General features: G+C 40.3%; 1 protein-coding gene across 1 annotated transcript in view; it reads left to right on the forward strand.

Moving 5' to 3' along the window:
* Positions 1-21,779, forward strand: part of LOC143782325 (dynein axonemal heavy chain 5-like) — a 610,263-nt gene that overhangs the window by 211,281 nt on the left and 377,203 nt on the right. Inside the window, exons 26-34 of the mRNA XM_077269680.1 lie at positions 395-487; positions 2,705-2,902; positions 5,198-5,278; positions 7,237-7,641; positions 7,735-7,853; positions 8,139-8,275; positions 9,557-9,719; positions 11,663-11,774; positions 13,521-13,649. Coding sequence (XP_077125795.1) covers positions 395-487; positions 2,705-2,902; positions 5,198-5,278; positions 7,237-7,641; positions 7,735-7,853; positions 8,139-8,275; positions 9,557-9,719; positions 11,663-11,774; positions 13,521-13,649 — 1,437 coding nt within the window. The remainder of the gene's footprint in view (positions 1-394; positions 488-2,704; positions 2,903-5,197; positions 5,279-7,236; positions 7,642-7,734; positions 7,854-8,138; positions 8,276-9,556; positions 9,720-11,662; positions 11,775-13,520; positions 13,650-21,779) is intronic.

Genomic DNA, 21,779 nt, shown 5'->3' on the forward strand with positions numbered 1-21,779 from the left:
GTCATTAACGTGCAAACCACCCTCGGGGCTTAAGGGGTTAATGTATTATATATAACTTTGATACAATGTAGTCAGCTTCTTTCCTTTTCAAAGAGCAGTTCAGAGCATAGCTTCAATCGTAGCATTCTTCTCGAGGGAAGTTGTTGGATCCGCTCATTTCAACTTCAATGGGTCATAAACTACTTATTAGTTGGGAAAAATATATATATATATTATCGCACGTATATGGATGAATGTTACTGCTTAGCAAATATGCAAAGGCATCTGCCGCCACTGCCTGCCTGAAGCCGATGGTTATGGAAAACTACAGTTTAAATGGCCGTTTCCTGTAATAGGGCAATCCACATCTAAACTCTATGTTCAGCTTTACCAATGCTATTTCATTCTGTTTCAGAGTGCTGTGAACAAAGCCATAAATATTGTATTGTCAGCAGCCAAGGACATTCCTCTGTGGAATTTTGCGGATCTACATCACAAACAGCAACAGGTAGTGTAGAGTGTATTTGAGCCATTGTGGATGTGTATTCAGGCTGATTGACTCTGACAGGCCGGCTGTTATGATTCGGGTTTTCTTATGCTCATGAGAGGTAAAATTAAATACAACAGAGCCCACAACGATGAGAACTTCCATGTAGTGATTTAACAAATTACCTATTAGACTTTGATGTTCTCTTATTTAAATCACTACGGACTGCCACTATCTGCCTTATCAAAAAATGTGGGGTGCTGTGTAAGAGGAGTAGAGCTAATGACAAATTTACTAGAATTTACACCAGAAATTAAGGGCATGATTTCAGCTTGTGACTCAAGGTCAACCAAAATATGTCTTAAAGTGACACTGTCAGCAGGTTTTTTGCACCTCATCTAAGAGCAGAGTAATTTTGGGTTAGAGGCCATGATACTTCTTTTGTGTCATTGGGTTGCTTGCCGTAGTTTTGATAAAAGTGTTTTTATTAACAGTAGATTATCACTAAGAGGATTATTATACCTGCAACAATGTAATTTTTGATATTTATGAGCTCTGTATATCCCCATCCCCACAACTGATTGGCAGATTTCTGCCTACGCACAGTGTACACAAAAAGCTGCCAATCAGTGATGTGGACTGGGTAATACAGGGCTCAGCATCCAGAGTACTACTAGATCGCAGCACATTTAACAGTGATTTTATCCAAACTACATCATGCAGTCCAGTAGGTGATACATCTCGGGAATCAGGGTCTCTGCCCCTATATTATGCTGCTCTCAGATAGGACAGAAAAACCTGGTGACAGATTCCCTTTGATAAATTCTGTTGGTGTTTGTTTTTTGTTATAAATTTGGTGTCTGCAGGCTTCCTAAGATTAGCATATGAAATGTCAGTTTTAGTACATTCCTCCCAATATATATTTTTAGATACATCTACCTTCAAAGGTTCCTGCACTAAACATAAGTTATCAATCTAGCTTTTTACAGTCCTGACCTTTTCACTATATAGTATGTACAACTATGCAATAAGTGGAGCAAATAATGGGACAGCAATTACTAGTGTACAGAGCTGCTGGAATGAGTGTTTCCCACTTTGGTGGACCTGACACAATAATCCAACACATAGTTGCCCATTGATCTAAATGGATGCCATGCTACATTACATTAATGTATTCGATAATATATAATATATAATGTATTTTTCGGACTATAAGATGCATCGGACCATAAGACGCACCTAGGTTTTAGAGGAGGAAAATAGAAAAAAAAAATAGAAGTAAGAAATGTAGTCAATTCTGTTCTAATATCCCCCATCCTGGTGTATATATATGTCCCCAATCCAGGTATAGATAGCCCCCTCATCCCTATCCTGGTATGACCCCCTCATCAATAATACTTCCCATGAAAAAGAAAAGAGTTGATTTTGTGCATTTGTAGATTTTTTTATTTTTACCACCTTGTTGTGTTTGTACCAATCAAACTTCATTCGAGTTTTTGCTATAGACTTTTTAGTATATTCTCAGTATTCCCAATCATGCGGCAATGAAGAGGCGCCCTGGTTTGGTCTTCTCAATCATATGCGTCCACGGAGCTTTTCTAGTTTGCCATTGTTAACACTTGTCCTGTCATGCTCACAGGTAAAGTAGGGGCCATTTCTTTCCTAGCAAGGACCTACTGCGTCTTTCCATTCTCATTACATCACGCTGCAGAGGATTCTGACTTGAAATACAAATTCTATTTTAATTGGTAAAGTAAAGAGAATGCTAAATATGTGAAAAAACAGAACTTAAATGACTATTCCATTAAGTCTACTTTACAAGAATTAATCTAAAATAATATTCAAAGGAATTACGCCACATGGTGATGGCTTTGCATAATCTATGGCAATTATTTCATTTTCTGTGCGGAAAAGAATTTATTCAGTCCGTAATTTAGCATTTTTCAATTAGTCATTTTGTTCAGCAAACTGTGTACTTCCCAATTAAGTTCTGATTTATTTCCTATCACGTTAATTTTCACTAGAAGGGCATTGACACAGCGTCGAGTATGTGTGCTGGTATTCCTATGATGAGCTGCACTTTATATGAAGAAAAAAGTAATTTCTGAATAATTTCAAGGAAAAGAGCAAAGAAAGGACATTTTTAGTATATTGGAGAATCAAATGCCTTGTTGATTTATTAGGATAGTGATTCCATGGATTGGGATGAACTGTTTTACTGTTTCACTCACTTTCTAGTTGGAGCAAAATGCTGCTAGAGAAATGGGCGATGAACTTACCAAGATGGTGGTGCTGAAACCATTGGATAAGCAAATCACTGAACATAAGGATGTGAGCAAAGTTGTAGCCAACCTCAGTTCTATTGTCCTGCTGCTTAAAACGGATGCTACTGATGTTCTGAACAGTTTTACTACATTTTCTGGGATCTGGAATCAGGTAAGACACTTCTACGTGAGGATATCTCGCCCCTTAAGAGTAACATCCACCTAAATCACATTATTTGCCTAGAAACTAGGATGTCATAAAGCAATTATACTGCTTGGTACTGACCTGTTGTCCAGTACAGTATTTTTCCAAGAAGTTGAACAAATTGCATTTACTTAAGTCCATTCCACAATATATTACTCAACACAATAATTTATTGTCAATTTACAATTCTGTTTTTACAATGTAGGCAAAAAACACATAGCCAAAAATAGTGATACCTAGATGAATAGTTCCTTAATACTGCACTCATAACAATCTAAGGGCTGATACATAGCTCATGAGGGAAAAATCATGGCTTTTTGGCCCCTTTTCATTTTTCATAGGCTTAGAGTCATTGTTTTCAAGGAACTATGGTTATGCAAGGTGGCACCATATGGCTGCAAGGTGGGGCCATATGGCTGCATGCAATGTGGGGTCATATGGCTGCATGCACGGTGGGGTCATATGGCTGCATGCACGGTGGGGCCATATGGCTGCATGCAAGGTGGCGCCATATGGCTGCATGCAAGGTGGGGCCATATGGCTGCATGCAAGGTGGGGCCATATGGCTGCATGCAATGTGGGGTCATATGGCTGCATGCACGGTGGGGCCATATGGCTGCATGCAAGGTGGGGCCATATGGCTGCATGCAAGGTGGGGCCATATGGCTGCATGCAAGGTGGGGCCATATGGCTGCATGCAAGGTGGGGCCATATGGCTGCATGCAAGGTGGGGCCATATGGCTGCATGCAAGGTGGCGCCATATGGCTGCATGCAAGGTGGGGCCATATGGCTGCATGCAAGGTGGCGCCATATGGCTGCATGCAAGGTGGCGCCATATGGCTGCATGCACGGTGGGGTCATATGGCTGCATGCACGGTGGGGCCATATGGTTGCATGCAAGGTGGCGCCATATGGCTGCATGCAATGTGGGGCCATATGGCTGCATGCAAGGTGGGGCCATATGGCTGCATGCAAGGTGGGGCCATATGGCTGCATGCAAGGTGGCGCCATATGGCTGCATGCAAGGTGGCGCCATATGGCTGCATGCAAGGTGGGGCCATATGGCTGCATGCAAGGTGGCGCCATATGGCTGCATGCAAGGTGGCGCCATATGGCTGCATGCAATGTGGGGTCATATGGCTGCATGCAAGGTGGGGCCATATGACTGCATGCAAGGTGGCTACAGGTCTGCTGTCTCTTGTCCTGTAGGTTCAATAACCATATGGATAATGAATCCTCTTTTTTTGTGAGGGTCTTCTCAATAGCGTATTGTCCTTTGGTTTTCATCACTTTCCCCTCTTCCTTAATGCTCAGACAGTTCACTCTGCTTTTTTTAACTGGAAACCGCTGTCATTCTTTATAATATTCTAGTAATTTGATTCTTGCTGAAGAGAACATCAAAAAGCATTAGCACTTTGGCTCTTTTTAAAGGGATTTCATCCCCCAAACTATTTATATGCACATGTAGTTCTTTTAAAGACAAGTCCAGTAATACCTTTACATGGCCAGTCCGTTCCTCCATTATTAAGAAATGAGTGTTTGATATGCAAATGACTTTGGTAATTCTGAAACCTCCGCCACTCCAGCTCTATTCCTCGCCCGATGCTGCCTCCTCCTGCTTTACTGGCAGCCTATATGCTGTGTGACTACAGGAACGGGACCATTACTCAAACAGTAGGTAAGTGTGGCACTGGACGGGGAATAGCACTGAAGTGATAGAGGCTTTAGATCTATAGCCAAATTTGTATATCAGTTCAAAGTCTGATTTCTCTGTAATGGAGAAACAGATTGGCTATGTAAAGATATTGCTGGACTTTGTCTTTGAACTTACTACATGCACATATAAATAGGCTGTGGTGTGAAATCCCGCTGACAGGTTCCCTTTAAAAACCACAATTACTTTTGATGATTTTAAAAGAAAAATACAGTGCCAGCTATAAGTGCCTCTTCTTGTATTGTACCATAACATGCCCAAATAATGTAATCATGGTGTCTAAATAATGCAAATACCATTGTCAAATTGATAAAATAAGAAATATTATTTGCATAAATCATGTGTTATACCAACTCAAGGTGCCAAGGCCATTAGCGCCAATGCCACTCCTTTCTGTAGATGCTTCCTATATGAACACACAAGTTGCACACCTCTAAGGATGTCCCGGGGACCTATATCTTCATTCATAGACGTTGTGATCACTGATCTACTACTAGTTTTTGTAAATCTCTCTGAGTGTCATAATAAATCCTTTTTCTTTTCGTAGGATGTTGATGAAAAAGTGAAGGAATTCCTAGACACCAATCCAGTAATGTCTGAATTTAGAAGTCAACTGAATTATTATTCGGTAAGCAAAATATGAGTTACTAGATGGAGGCCCGATGCTATCGCATTGGGAGGGCGGTAATGTCGCGATGGGGGCAGGCTTTGCAGCGTTGAGAATCTCTCCCCCCCCATGTGCTCACCCACCTATCCACTCTCTCTTTCCCCATGTGCTGACTTCTCCCATCTGTGCTCTCTTCTTTGACCTGTCTACCCCATGTGCTATCCCCCCTGTCTCTCTCCCATCCTGTGCTGTGTTCTCCCTTCAAAGACAATACTGACATTACAGCAGGAGATCGCAGAGGATACATTTTGTGAGGTAAAATATTTTTTAAAAACAGTCAGTAAAATATTTTACCTCACAAAATGAATCCACTGTGATCTCCTGCTGTAATGTCAGTATTGTCTTTTGCTTCCTCCCCTGCCCAGGAGATGTGGTATGCTCCGTACATGGTCAGACACAGCCAATTTTTAAAATGAACTTTCGTTCGTGGGAAAACCCCTTTAATGTGACCGGCTTCCTCTGCTTGTAGACACGTCGCGCATCTGCCACCGGGACCAGCCAAATGATTCACTGAACCTGTGCGTAATTTGCGCAGGGGCAGTAAATCAGACCGCCGCCTGTTATAATCTGTGGCCTAGGAGTAGCATTGGACGTACTCTGGAGAAGGTGGTATCTGTACTGACCGTGGACCCTGTACTTAACACCGCAACTAGAAGTAGCCGTGGGATGTACCTACTGATCCTAGACACCTCAACACAGCCGGAGGACTAATTAACCCTATAGATAGAAAAGGGAAAACTATCTCGCCTCAGAGAAAATTCCCAAAGGATAGGCAGCCCCCCACAAATATTGACTGTGAGAGGAGAGGAAAAAACATACACAGGCAGAAAACAGGATTTAGCAAAGGAGGCCAATCTAGCTAAATAGGAAAGATAGGACAGAGAACTATGCAGTCAGTATTAAAATACTAGGAAATATCCACCACAGAAAATACAAAAAACTCCACATCTAACTAAAGACATGGAGGGTATATCTGCCTCTCCAGAGATTCCAGCTTGACTGCATAAATCCTTACACAGATTAAGCTGGACAAGAAAAAACATGAAATGCACTGAACAATGAGGCCCACAAAATGTGGGCTGCAAAACAAGCAGAACTTATCTTGGTGAAAAGACCAGGAAGCAGGAGAAACCATGAAGGGATGTGAATCCTCCAGAAACAATGGACAACTGGCACTGACTAAAGGGTGAAGCCAGACTAAATAGCCCAGTCCAGAGTGGACACACCTGATAACTGCTGTGAAGGACAGACAGCAGCACTACCACTTATAACCACCGGAGGGAGCCCAAGAACAGATTTCACAACAGCCGCCATCTTTGTGCAGACAGATAGCAGCACTCCTCCTGTACAAAGATGGCGGCAGTCAGTGAATCATTCGGCTGATCCCGGCGGCGGCGTGTTCACGACGGTGTTCCGCTGCGTGAGTGTGAGTGTTTGCGTGTGGTGCGTACGGCGTATAGAGTGTGTGTGTTGTGATGGTGTTCCACTGGTGGTCCCGCGCAATAGGTTGGTACCAGCAGCAGTTTCCATATTGAGACACCCATCACTTGGGTGTCCCAATATGGTGGTCGGTGAACTTCCTCCGCTTGGAATTCTTGGATACGGTGACATCTGGACAGAACAGGAAATGAAAACATTACGAGGCAATTATATAAATAGATGTAGTCCATCTAGTGTAGGAATAAGCTAATATGAAGCATTGGAGTGAATCTAATTACATATTCCAGTGATCTGTGGCCACTGCATGGGAGCGGGAGTACCGCTTCTTACCCGTTGTTGTGGTATGATGCTTATGTGACACTGCGACAAGCCGGGTAATCAAAAGATGAACCACTGATGCTGTCAGGTAAAGGTGATCCTCCCGATCTCGTGCAGTGGCTTGGCTAGTGGAATTTTATATTTTATATTTTTTTTTACAGCAATTGGAAACCCAAATTAATGAACTCCCAGGGCACTGCATTGTAGGATCTGTTGACTTTTTCACTGATTGTCTGAAAATGGCATTAGTCCAAGAGTGCCGCAGGTGGAAGAGAGCTATCGGTTCAGCTCTAAATAAAAAAGCTGCCATGGACATGGATGAGATCTATTCATTTATTGATAATCTCAGTAAAAGACTGAACAGACCAATCAATGATCTTGATGATGTTCGTGGAGCAATGGATGCCTTAAAAGAAATCAGAGAGTCAGAAATTAAAATTGACATGATGATTGGACCAATTGAAGAGTCGCATAGCCTTCTGGTAAAATATGATCTCCTGTTTCAAGACGGTAATTCTGAGCGTGTAGACGGATTAGCATATGCTTGGAAGAACTTGAACACACAGGTCTGTACACCATGCTTTCTAAATGTGAGATAAAGTATAAAGCCAAGATTCCTTCTATTGGTCTTTTTAATTATTTAATGCCCTTTTTGTCAGGTTGTGCAAACCCAGAATTTACTTATTAAAGTGCAACCAGAGATGAAAACAGATTTACTGGACGGTGTCAAGAAATTCCAAGTTGATGCTGCAGAGTTTTACAAAGACTATGATTTTTCGTAAGTAAAGATGTAGATCATTGCCTCTTGGTTTGTTGAGCGTTACTGAAGCGCTGGTGGCCCGTTTTAAAACATATTTTGTCATTACATATGGCATCAGATTATTTGCTAGGTCTTCATTTAAACAACATGGTGTCTTTAAATTTTTAAATTCTCTGAAATTGAATGAGCTCTGCGGCTCTTTTATTGCTTTGGTAGAAATAGCTGTTCAAACAATGTTGGATGTATTTAATCCATAACTCATAGACTATTTTATTAATGTACTTGTACATTTTTTCTTCATAGCGGTCCCGGAGTAGAAGGGATTCCTCCTCGAGAAGCGAGTGACAGATTACAAGTATTTCAGGCCAAATTTGATGAATTATGGAGAAAATATATTACTTTTTCTGGAGGAGAAGAACTTTTTGGTCTCCCAGTAACAGGTAAACCGCACATTTAAAATAACATCATGTTTAGGTTTTAAAGAACTGCTAACCTTGAAGCTATAAGAAATCTGATAAATATTCCTGATCCTACATAGCACGATATATACAGTGGTTAATAGGTTCATAACCAAGATGCTCATAGGAACCAAGGGCCACATAAGCAACCTGGAATGGCTCTGAAAGTGGGTTGTCCTGCATTAATGTTTGCAGCAGCATAAGTAAAATTCAATTGACATGAGAAACAAGCAAAGGTTGAATAGAAGTGAATTGTAGTTAATTGATGCTCCAAAAATTGATTAAAAACACTTTACAAGTCCATGTAATCTTTAATGCTTCTAAAAATAATTGTTGTTGGCAGCATATCTCACCATGTTAATATGAGGTAGCATTCCAAAAATATAAAAACTGTCAGAAAATGACCTATTGTTTAAGTTTTTGTGTTACATGTATTTTAAAAAATGCCTAATTTTAAAATCATGATCTTTATAAAAAAAATAAAATTAGTAATCTTACAGCTTTCTTTGGCCACTGGGAATTTATTAGGCTCATACTTCCTGTCCTTTCAGGAAGAGTTTACAGTTTTCTGATCCGTAGAGGCAGGATTATAATAACTGGGTAGGTAATACCTCTTTACTGAGATAATAACACAGGATCCACCAGTCACAATAGGTGATTTCACAGCTGACCTCCCTTCACAAGGACCTTTCCATAGGCTCATTAGTTACTTTAATATAAACACAATAATTCTAATAACAATAATACATATATATTACGCATACACAATAATATATATTTAATACAAAATATAAAAACATATGATTGGGATCTGTTAACTGTGGCAATTTACATGTGTTGTTTCCTGAAAAACTCCAAAAAATTGTTGGGAACTGTTCATTGTGGCAATTTACATGTGTTGTTTCCTGAAACAACTTTAATAAATCCCTAGCGTTCAGTGTTAAAATGACAAGATTTCTGTTAATTATTTTAATACACCTTGCACTATGTATAAAAAAAAGCCCCCAAACCATTGCCAAAATAAAAAAAAAATACATTTGGCACAGAAAAACTGATTTGTTCAACAGGTTATTTTCTGATGATAGCGTCTTTAAGTCCCTATGCATCTTTTATGCACATTAGATTGTACACTCCATCGATGCATGAATCCATGTGGATAAATATATTATCCTTTCAGACTGTGGAGTATTTGCTGTTAGCGTTTTTTAAATTGTTTTAATAATTCTCAATACATGTTTTTTCCTGTTGCTTACTACTTTTTAGAATACTCCGAGCTGCAAAGAATTAAACGGGAGCTATCTTTGCTGCAGAAGCTGTATGGTCTTTACAATGCAGTTATAGAAAATATCAATGGATATTATGAGATCTTGTGGAGTGATTTGGATATTGAAAAAATCAACAGTGAACTTTTGGACTTCCAAAATCGGTGTGTGTTTTTGGTCACCGCTAGCGGCTTCTATTGATCTGAATTATTTTCAAAGTGGAAAAGTGAGGAATAAGTTCTAATGACAAAGCAGGCTATGGCGTGTCTGTTAGCATCATTGCCTTGGCGCCTGTGTTTTTGCCTAGTTTTGTGTGCTTTGTGCCTTTTCTTTGTTTGCAACCAAATTATTATTTTATCTGCGCCTTTTCTGAAGTCTATTTTATATGTGCTTGCCTGTGTTTTCTTTTTTTCTGCTTTGTGGGTGGAGTCTGGCAATTCCATAGGTTTTAGGGCTTATGCAGACAACCATATTTTCAGTCTGCGTGCAATGCGATGAAAATCTCGGACCAATGTTATTCTATGGGGCCGTGCACCTGTCCAATTGCAGCATGACCATGTTTGATTAGATTTGGCCATGCAAGTCAATGAGGCCATTGAAAAACATCGGATTGCACTGGGATGATATCTGAGTGCAGTCCGATATGCACGGAATGACAGAATGGAGAAGATGGAGACATTTTTTTTCCCCACCTTCTCCTCATCCGTGAAAATCTGATCACATTATGATCACTCTCTGACCGAACTCTGATTAGAGTTTTATGAAAGTGTGATAATCATATTCACCCTGGTTCTATTCAGTGGGAGAAATTACGATGGTGTGGCCCTAGCCGTAGCCTGATTAATCAATTGCGACATTTTAAAAAGCTGCAAAATTTGGCACAATTTTACCCCAATCTGCCCTGGTGTATTTTCAAGTATGTCAGTATTTTGACCCAATTTTGGAAACTTGTGGCTCCAAAGTGAGGAAGAACAGTTCAAGACCGGAAAAAAGCCCATTTATGACTTCGTCCCAAATTCATGAATTGAATGTGTCATTTTGACTAATTTGGTGCCAAAAATGGAAACTAATACAACAATATAAAACAGAAAGTGACTTAAAAAAAGCTGCAAATTTTGAAACGGGACTAGACGGTTTTACTACAGCCTTTGTCTGTTGGTCCATATACAGAATGCAGTGGAGGATTTACAGAGCACCTATGAGGAAACTGAATTCTCTGCATCATACCAAGTTTAGTGGAATACTGCTTCTAGTAGAAAAAAAAATTACTAAATTATTTTTTGAAACTTTATTTGGAGTAAATAGCTGATTCCACCCTAAGGGTTCATGAGCGTATAACTCGGACGAGTGCTATCCAAAGTTTCATCGGATATCACTTGCTCTCATTCTATTCTATGGAGCAGTGCCAAATAGCGTTTTTTTTTCTCATGCTGAGTTGGCATTAGAAAAAGATCACTGCATGCTGCGATTGGCAGCATTTATCGGATGGCGCTCACACATTCGAGTCTGTGGGAGCGTGCAAAATATTGGACTGCACTCTGATGTCATTTGAGTGCAGTCCAATATACAATGGCGAGGATGGAAAAATTATGCTTTCTATCTTCTCCACATCTGTGATCCTATTCTCGCATTAAAGAGAATCAGATCACAGTAAAACGACACTCAGCCCACCCTCACAGCAGAGTTTGAGCCGAGGGTCATTTGTATATAGCACCCGATACTATATGCTAGTGTGAGCGAACTCCAAGTCAGATGTACTTGTGCACTATTTCATTCTGTACAAACAACTCAGGATGTCTCAGGTTTTGTTAGAAAAATATCTTAAGTAATGTTGAATAATATGACATTGCCTTTGATCAGGTTATTAATTTTTTATTCTTGCCTCCAACTGTACAAGAACAAAGGATGTTTCCTTCATCATTTTCTTCTCCAAATAAAAAGCTTTTGTTGGAGGCGCTCTTTTATTTTAGCGCTCTTGTATTTTGTTGTTTTTAACAACTCCGTCTTTTACATGATTTTGCAAATAAACATGTTAACGCTGTGCTTGCTATAATTTACAGTTTTTGGTAAGCACAGTCATACATAATATTTTCCTCCTATATTTCAGAATTCGGAAGCTGCCAAAAGCATTGAAGGAATGGCAAGCATTTAATGACTTAAAGACCAAGATTGATGACTTCAGCGAGAGCTGCCCTCTACTTGAAATGATGTCAAACAAAGTACGAAACTCATTCTCCTTCCAAATTGTGCTAGAAAATGTAATAGGCGCAGAGAATTTTGGACAAACATGCTAATAATATTTTTTACCATAAGAAAACACCTTTATCTGCTCATTATTTACTGCCAGTCACTAATTGTATACTTATGTGTCTCACATGTGTCTCACATACTTTTGTGTCTCACAAAATTAGAATATCATCAAAAAGTTAATTTATTTCAGTTCTTCAATACAAAAAATGAAACTCATATATTATATAGAGTCATTACAAACAGAGTGATCTATTTCACGTGTTTATTTCTGTTAATGTTGATGATTATGGCTTACAGCCAATGAAAACACAAAAGTAATTATCTCAGTAAATTAGAGATAATTGAAGAATTGAAGAACTGAAATACATTAAGTTTTTGATGATATTCTAATTTTGTGGGAAGCACCTTTTTAACTAGTGGCGTAACTAGAGTCTGGTGGGCCCCAATGCAAGATTTGGACCTGTCCCCCCTACATCCTGATTATATGTTGAGATACACATGTCCTCCATCCTGGTATATACTGTATATCCCTCATCCATATGTATATTCATTCACCATTTGTCCCCCATACTGCCACTCTTCTTTAATGCATAGCAGAAAATAAACCATTATACTCACCAGAGGCTACATAGAAGTCATGAGGCCCCATAGCAGAAGTGGAAAGCACTATCCATAGTCTTCCATATAATATAATGCACAGCCCAAATCATCCATGTAGTATAATGCACAGCCCAAGTCATCCATGTAGTATAATGCACAGCCCATAGTCATCCATTTTGTATAATGCACAGCCCATTGTCATCCATTTTGTATAATGCACAGCCCAAATCATCCATGTAGTATAATGCACAGCCCATAGTCATCCATGTAGTATAATGCACAGCTCATAGTCATCCATTTTGTATAATGCACAGCCCATAGTCATCCATGTAGTATAATGCACAGCTCATAGTCATCCATTTTGTATAATGCACAGCCCAAGTCATCCATGTAGTATAATGCACAGCCCATAGTCATCCATTTTGTATAATGCACAGCCCATTGTCATCCATTTTGTATAATGCACAGCCCAAATCATCCATGTAGTATAATGCACAGCCCATAGTCATCCATGTAGTATAATGCACAGCCCATTGTCATCCATTTTGTATAATGCACAGCCCAAATCATCCATGTAGTATAATGCACAGCCCATAGTCATCCATGTAGTATAATGCACAGCTCATAGTCATCCATTTTGTATAATGCACAGCCCATAGTCATCCATTTCGTATAATGCACAGCCCTTAGGCATCCATGTTGTATAATGCATAGCATGCTTCTTTTTTTAAGTGTTACATTTTGTGCAGTTCACATGCATTATTATTTCATTTTTGTTCATTGTTTAGAAGCCATGACATTAAACGTTAAAAGTGTGCTGGGGTTTGTGTTTTATCCCTAAGTTGCAGAATTTTTGATACATTATCTCCATTGACTTGAATGGGACAAAGAAGAAAAACACTAGGAAAAACCATATGTGTAAACTGTGACCAAGCATTACATTGTCTCTTTCACTGGAGTTTTAAATGGTTTACTATGCCATGGGTTTTACAATGTAATGGCAAACTAGCAAAACGACATAGTAAACCAATTATCTCAAATGTGTGTTGTTCTGTGTAATATACCGTAATTCGCTACTGTATTTATGGAATTTCCTGCTGTTTTTCTTTCTCCAGGCAATGATGAAGAGACACTGGGACAGAATATCGCAACTTACTGGCCACACTTTTGATGTGGAGTCAGAAAGCTTTTCCTTAAAGAACATAATGGAAGCATCCTTGTTAAATTACAAAGAGGATATTGAGGTTAGTGCCAAGATTACACTTTACTAGCATAAGAAAATAGTTTACCAATAAACTTTAATTAAATTTTTACGTTTTCACTCTTAAAGGGGTTGTCCATGACTAGGGCAACCTCTTCTTGAATTAAATGTTTGGCCCCGATAAAATAAAAAAGCCTATACTCACCTCCTGTGCTGGTGCCATTCCATCGTTGTTAGCACTTGCGGTCCCGGAGCTCTCGTACGGTGTTGTGACATGTGGTGCCTAGAGCCCAATCAACGCTGGCGTCACTGACTTTGCTTTCGTAAGGATTGAACATGAAACCAATGTTATTCATTTAGATGGTTCAGATGACTGTTTTTTTTCACACAAACTAAATTTCTCAGTAAAAAAAATCGCAATGCACTAGTCTCTTCTGTATTTCAGTTGAGACTCACCCATTTTAAGTCTATGGGTTTGCAAAAAAATAAATCAAATCCCAAATGGATTAGTTGGGTAGCAGCCATCTTTTACGAATGCATTGCATTTCTAAAAACAGGAAATTATATTTGGTCTTGTAAATTTTTCTCAATTGCTGAAGCATACAAATGGATGCCATACACACTGCAATACCGATGAAAAATCATCCGTTTTTCTTCTGGATGAAAATCGTCTGATTTTTTTATACGCTCTTCTGAACTTAGCTTCATACTTCTAATTCATAACTCCTTATTAGGCTCTCAGGGGCCATCCATATCTATAGCACAGTTTCTAGAAATGTGTTATGATTAGACATTCCCTAATCATTTATGTGGCAGCAGGTATGCAAATTATTTTTCCAGTCTTTATATGCCCTCGACTTCAGCAAATTATTGCATCAGTCTCCAATCATTGAACAATTCATTGAGATAACCTATGGTTAATCATCATTTTTCAACGCTGTAGCATAAATATAAACTTTTCTTTCCAATCTTTTAGTTCCCAAAGGTTTGATTTGCTCTATTAAAGGAACCATTGTCATTAGTAATTACAAACATTATGTGTTTTACCATTGTGTACCCAGTATCATAGCTTGTTATGTAAGTTACACTCATTAGTAGCCTTAGTTCATTGCTTCTAAAACACTTGCCTCTAAGTATGCAACTTGGAGAGATTTAATGACCCTTATTTACTACATATTTGCTGTACACCAATTAGCTTGAAAGGTGGCAATAAGAACATTGATTATCTCATTACAATGGCACCTATCAAGGGCTGAAATCTCTAGATCTTACACCTCTCATACACAGTCATCTCTGTACTCCTTCTGTATTACTTCCCATCCCATGCAACGCTCAGCCTTTGGTATCGAATGAGCTATTGCCTAACCCACACTCTCATGATTGAATTCTCCTTCCAATTGGTCAGTATACAGTGTGCATGCTTCAAATCCACTGTTCAGCGCATGGGTCCTACAAATCCAATATAATCTAACATATAGATCCCTTTAAATGATCTGCTACTAAGTTCTGGAAGCCAAAAACCACAGAACACCTTCAGAGGCTTTGTTGGGTCTATAGTTTGGCAGGTTAGAGCTGTTTTGGTTGTATGAGTGAGACCTACACAAGGTAGATTATTTTAATGTTATGGCTAAGGTGTGTGTGTGTAATGGATAACAAAACAGCAACTTCTAGAGTGTTCCCGAGCAAGCTTGGTCCATTTCTCAATACCCTCCAGTTTACCAATATTCGTGGCTCATCAAAAGTATGGTCAAATAAGTTAAGAAGAGTGATAATTGCTATTTTTTGTAGCCTTTTCCTTCTTTGAGAAAAGTAAAATCATTGACTCTTTCTAGTGAAATATTTTAGTTGTAAGGATTCAGAAAAGGCAGAAGAGCAATAGATGTGATTGCTAACATTTGATGGATAATGGAAAAGACCTAAGAATACAACAAGGAGATCTGTTTTTGCTTCATTGACTATGACAATGCCTTTGACTATGTTGATCACCAGAAATTTTGGAATACCCTGAAGGTGTGCAGAACCATCTGATCAGCCTGATTTAAGAACCTTTACATAGACCAAGATGCAGCAGTCCGAACAAAACACATCAACACGGCATGGTTCAAAGTAGAGCAAGGCGTCAGAGAAGGCTGCATCCTGTCACCATTTCTCTTCACTTAATATGCAGAAGCTATTTTCAGGAAGACTGGACTTGCTGGAAAAGAAGAGAGAATCATAATTGCTGGTTGAATCGTCAACAATCTTAAATGCACAGACGATACAACATTGATAACAGCAAGCCCAGAAGTAATGAAGGACTTATTACGGAGTGTCAAGATAGAAAGCTCAAATATGGGTCTGCTACTCAACACAAAGAAAACAAGGATATTGACTAGTGCCAGGTACAACTGGGACACATTTGAGATGGAAGGTGACAAACTGGTAGTTGTAAAGGGCTTCAATCTACTTGCATCAATAATCACTGAAGATGCAGCGCCGACAGCAGAAGTCAATAGAAGGATAGTTATGGGCAAATCAACAATGAAGTCACTGGACAGGGTCTTCAAATCGAGAAACATTTCACTGGCGACAAACACTCGGATTGTACATAGTTTGGTCTTTTTCGTTGTATCATGCGGATGCGAAACCTGGACGATAAGGAAGCAAAACAGAAGAAGAATCGACAATTTGGAAATGTGGAGCTGGAGAAGGATGGTATGAATAACATGGATGGCAAGACGAACAAGCAAATTAATTTTGGAACAAACCAACAGTGTCATTCAAAGCAAGGATCACCAAGCTAAAACTTGTCTACTTTGGACACATCATAAGAAGAGAGCAATTGCTAGAGAAGGACATCATGTTTGGAAGAACACGATGCAATATCATTATAATGCTCCTGAATAAAAATATCTGCCCTATGCCGAGCCCCTGAATAAATAATTGTCCCTCACTATATTTCCTGCACAAAATATGACCCACACTGTGCCTCTTATGGTACATGCCCTCCACTCTGTCCTCTCCTTTCCATGAGTCCCCTCTTCACACTGTCCTCTCCCACTGTGTCACCCCTATAGAGCCCAATGTCTATACTGTGCCCCCTCACCACACTTCCCCTCCCTGGCTGTGACCTTATACTGTTCTCCCATGCTACACTTCCCCACACTACTCAGTCCTTATTCTGTACTCACGCATACGTTTCTCCCCCCATACCGTCTCCTCATTCCCTTCAATATTCTCCTCACACTTTTCCCCCTCCCTCCTCATACATTTACCCTCTCACTCTCAATACTATCTCCTCAAACACCTCACACTGTGTTCGCATACATTTTCCCCTCGGTCCTCATACTGTCTGCACCCATCCTCCATGCTGTTTCCTCAAGCATGCCGCCTATTCCCCCCATTGCTACTCATATTGTGTCCTCAAATCATCCCACCATTAAATCTCCTTTACCACAGTAAATCTCCCAATCCCCGTTACATTAAATCTCCCACACAGTTAATACCCCCACACACAGTAAGTCTCCCCCCACATTCAGTAAAGACCCCACACACAGTAAATCTCCCCCATCCCCGTTACACTAAATCTCCTCCACATAGTAAATACCCCCGCACACAGTCAGGGGCATACCCCCAAAAATAAAATAAATTAATAATTGTCGGGATCACTGAATAACATATCTCACAACTTTCCTGCCTTTACATAGCAATTTTCCTCGTGCTGAAGTTCTAGATTCTTTTCATTGCCCCCATAAACTATAATGCCAACAAAAGTTCCCCCCAAACACATATGATACCCCATGGTGTATTATTCAACATTAGCATCCCCATGCAAGTATAATGACCCTACTGTACCCCACCTCACCTCCCAAGGCAAAGTATGGTGACCCCAACACAGTATGATCCCTCAACTCTGACCCCCACACAGCCTTCCATACAGAATAATGGGCCTACATACAGTATAATGGCCCCCACATAGCTCTCCACTCCACACAGTATGATGGATCCTACAAAAACCTTCATACTGAATAATTACTTTCACACAATATAATGGCCCTACATAACCTTTCATATAGTATAATGGGCCCCATATAGTCCTCCATATAGTATTATTCCCCTATAATCCTCCTAAAATAGTATAATGCACTCCCCATGGTCCTACTTAGATTATAATGCACTCCCCATGGTCCTCCATACAATATAATGCACTCCCCTTGGTCCTCCATACAATATAATGCACTCTCCAGGTACTCTATTATTATTATTATTTTTTTAATTTATTTATTTATATATCACCATTAATTCCATGGAGCTGTACATGATAAAGGGGTTACATACAGAGTGATAGATATCTTTTACAGTAAACAAATTTACAATGACAGACTGGTACAGAGGGGAGATACAATATAATGCACCTGCCATGGTCCTTCATACAATATAATGCACCCCCATGGTCCTCCATACTCTAATATGGTCACCAGTCACTGATTTAAAAAAAATTACAATACTCATCTTTCCTCGTTCCACCTGATGCTCCAGTCTCCTAAGCATGTGGTGTTAAGTGCCAAACATCTCAGAACAGCAAATACCGCCACTTACAGTAAATCTCCCCCAGCCCTTTACACTAAATCTCCCCTATACACAGTAAAGCTCCCCTACACAGTAAATCTCCAGCACTGTTACGCTAAAACTCCCCCACACAGTAAATACTCCCAGGCCCATTATACTATATCTCCCACACACAGTTAATACCCCCACACAGTAAGTCTCCCACCACACAGTAAATACCCTACACACAGTAAATCTCCTCCAACCCTGTTAAACTAAATCTTCCGTCCACACACAGTAAATGCCCCCCAGCCCCTTTATGCTAAATCTCCCCCACACACAGGAAATCTCCCCCATACAGAAAATAACTTCACACGCAGTAAATACCCCCACACACAGTAAATACCTCCATTCGCAGTAAATCTCCCCCAGCCACATTACACTAAATCTCCTACACACAATAAGTCTCCCTGACACCGTAAATCACCACAACACATAGAAGTCTCCCCACCACCCAGTAAATACCCCCACACAATTCACAATCCAGTAAAAAAATGACCTGCCTCCATTGCCATTACATTCAATCTTCGGTGTCTTCAGCTCTGGAGCATTTACCACCAATCCGCACTGGTGAGTGACATCAGCAGCTTGATCACATGACTTGATCATTCTGCTGACGTTGCCTTGACCCGGTGATCAGAGCTTCAATTTTACTTGTGTCTGAAAGACGTAAATACAATTGATCACTGGGAGCTGGCGCTCTGCACATTCTGTGAGCCGGCTGTCAGCTTGACAGCCGGCTAGATAACTGCTGACTCCCAGTCCATGGGGAGGCAAAATCCAGCCACCGTGGGAGACACTTTGGACCGCCGCATTAGGCTGCCCGACTGCACCCCCTTGCTGGCTGCGCCCAGGGCACATGCCCTGGCTGCTTCTCCTAGATACACCGCTGTGTAACGGTATAGAGATAAAAAACACAATGATGTCGCAGTACAGGGATAATAAATAGAGGTGTCATTACAGAGATAATAAGAACGATGTCACAGTATATGGATAATGAGCACAGTGAAGGCACAGTACAGTGATAATATATGCAGTGATGTCACAGTACAGAGGTGATAAACACGGTGATATTACAGAATAGTGATAATAAGCACACTGATAGCACCAGAACTTACAAAAACAACCAAGTCTCCCAACTGTCACTGCTCCCACCCCCTCTTCCTCCAGGCTATGCATTGCAGTGATGTCATTGCGCGATCTGAGTTGGGACGCTGACATGTTCTGCAGGTGCCTACTTTTGATAGGCCGGTGGCTTGCAGGGTTTATGTCAGGGGTTCAGTGGCTCTATGCTCCTTAATAGTTTTCAGTTGCATGAAAGATGCACATGCAGTTGAAAATATAGAGGCCCTGGTGGGCTTCCCTCCTTTACGGGCTCAGACGCACCTCTTGTGACAGTGATCTTTACACCTCTCAATGTCAAAAGGTACCAGTGGACATCATAACATGCAAACAAGCTCAAAAAAAGATAAAACGATCAATCTTTGAATCTGGGGACCCACGTATGTGCGTAGGCTTGGAGAAGCAGTCTGGTCTGCAGGTGGCATTTCCTCTTCAATATCAATGAGTTCTGTTCCGAGGGAGGTGAACTATAGCTATCTGTAAATGGAAGCATGCGGAGATGTAATTGTTGTATGAATATTTATATAAAACAAATGAGAGTACATCAGCATCGGAGCCCTTCATTTGTGTGTAGGCTGCGTAGCTTGTCTTCTTAAGTACAGCATACTCATTTTTTTCTGCTTCAATTAGCCATGCAAATAGCCTTGTGCACTTAAAATAAATTACGCGATGGCTGTGACTTGAATGTATCAAACATATAATTAGAAGAATCTAGAACAATAAAAATGTTCTAGTCTTTTACAATATGACTGAATAGCATTGCAACCAAGAAAAATTGGACCTGTGAGTCAGTGTCAGTGACCCCATTCACATTCATGTATACTAAATGAAAGCTGAATTTTGGTTGTGATGGCAATAACAATTCATGAGGCCCAATTTTTTTTTTTTCTACGGTAAATCATTAAATACAAGTTACGTTGAGCCTGGCAGGTGCTTTAGGTCTCATTCAGATGTCTGTTTTTCATGGCTAGAACTCATGCCTATTATAATCTATGGAGATGTTCACATGTCCATGTTTTTTTGCAGACTGTGTGTCTTGTTGCCAAACTAATTGCATTGTTGGTAGGGTAATAAAAAATAAATTCCAACATATCATCTGGGCCTCAAATGAATATTCCATGGGTGAAAAAAAAAACCTAGCACAATGATTCAAAGTCTAAGGCCATGTTCACACTTTGCGTTTTTTACCGCGGAACCGCGGCGATTTTGATGCTGCGGGTCCGCAGCAGTTTCCATAGCGTTTCCGTTTACATGTAAACCCTATGGAAACCGCAAACCGCTGTGCACATGCTGCGGGAAAAACCGCGCAGAAACGCAGCGGTTTAAAACCCGCAGCATGTCACTTCTTTGTACAGAATCGCTGCGATTCTGCACCCATAGGAATGCATTGAACCGCTTACTTCCCGCATGGGGCTGTGCCCACGTTGCGGGAAGTAAGCGGTTAATGTGCAGGTGGTACCCGGGGTGGAGGAGACTCTCCTCCAGGCCCAGGGAACCATATTTGGGGTAAAAAAAAGAATAAAAATAAAAAATCATGTTATACTCACCTCTCAGCGCTGCACGCGGCAGGCCGGTCAGAGTTGTTGTGCGAACAGCACCTGCGGTGACGTCGCGGTCACATGACCGTGATGACGCCCGGGTCACATGACCGTGACGTCACGAAGGTCCTTCTCGGCACAGCATCTTTGGAACCGGACCGCCGCGTGCAGCGCCGAGGAGATCCGGACATCGGAGGGTGAGTATAACCAATTTTTATTATTTTTAACATTACTATTGATGCTGCATATTGCTGCATATGCAGCATCAATAGTATAGGAGTAATCCCGCAGCGGAAATTGCAAAACAAGCCGCGATAAATCTGCAGGGATAACCGCAGCAGTTTTGCCCTGCAGATTTATCAATTCCACTGCGGGAGAACCCGCAGAGGGACGCCGCAAAGTGTGAACATGGCCTGAGAGTGCACATTCGGTGAAACACTTGAAATGCTACCACCTAAGATAAAGCTTTTTGTCTACCATCTAGTATCTTGTCAGCAACTAAATAGAGTTTTGCAATTATTTACTATACAAGAATGAATAAACAGTCCCTAGACCATCACTGCAGCCAATTTATGACATGATTTCCACTAAAAGGAATTGTCGGAAGACAATTTACTGCTAGAGCACAATACTGTTTATTGGTTCCTTGGCAATGGACTTGGCACTTAATTTTTTTTGTTGGCCAAATTATATGGTTTCTGTTGTTTTTAGCATTCTCTGATGTTTAGATTTATTGAGCCTACCTATCAGTATGTCATAGTGTCTAACAACTATTAACAAATAAATAAATTGTGGAGTTTTAAGAAATGTATTTGCACACAAGTAATAATGCTAACACAAGCTAAGCTGACACTATTATGTATTTCTGCCTGCTCTGGATTATTCATCAAAATCTACTTTTCCGGAAAGATATTTGATGAGTAGAG

The sequence above is a fragment of the Ranitomeya variabilis genome, chromosome 6, assembly GCF_051348905.1.
Source record: "Ranitomeya variabilis isolate aRanVar5 chromosome 6, aRanVar5.hap1, whole genome shotgun sequence".
NCBI classification, from domain to species: domain Eukaryota; kingdom Metazoa; phylum Chordata; class Amphibia; order Anura; family Dendrobatidae; genus Ranitomeya; species Ranitomeya variabilis.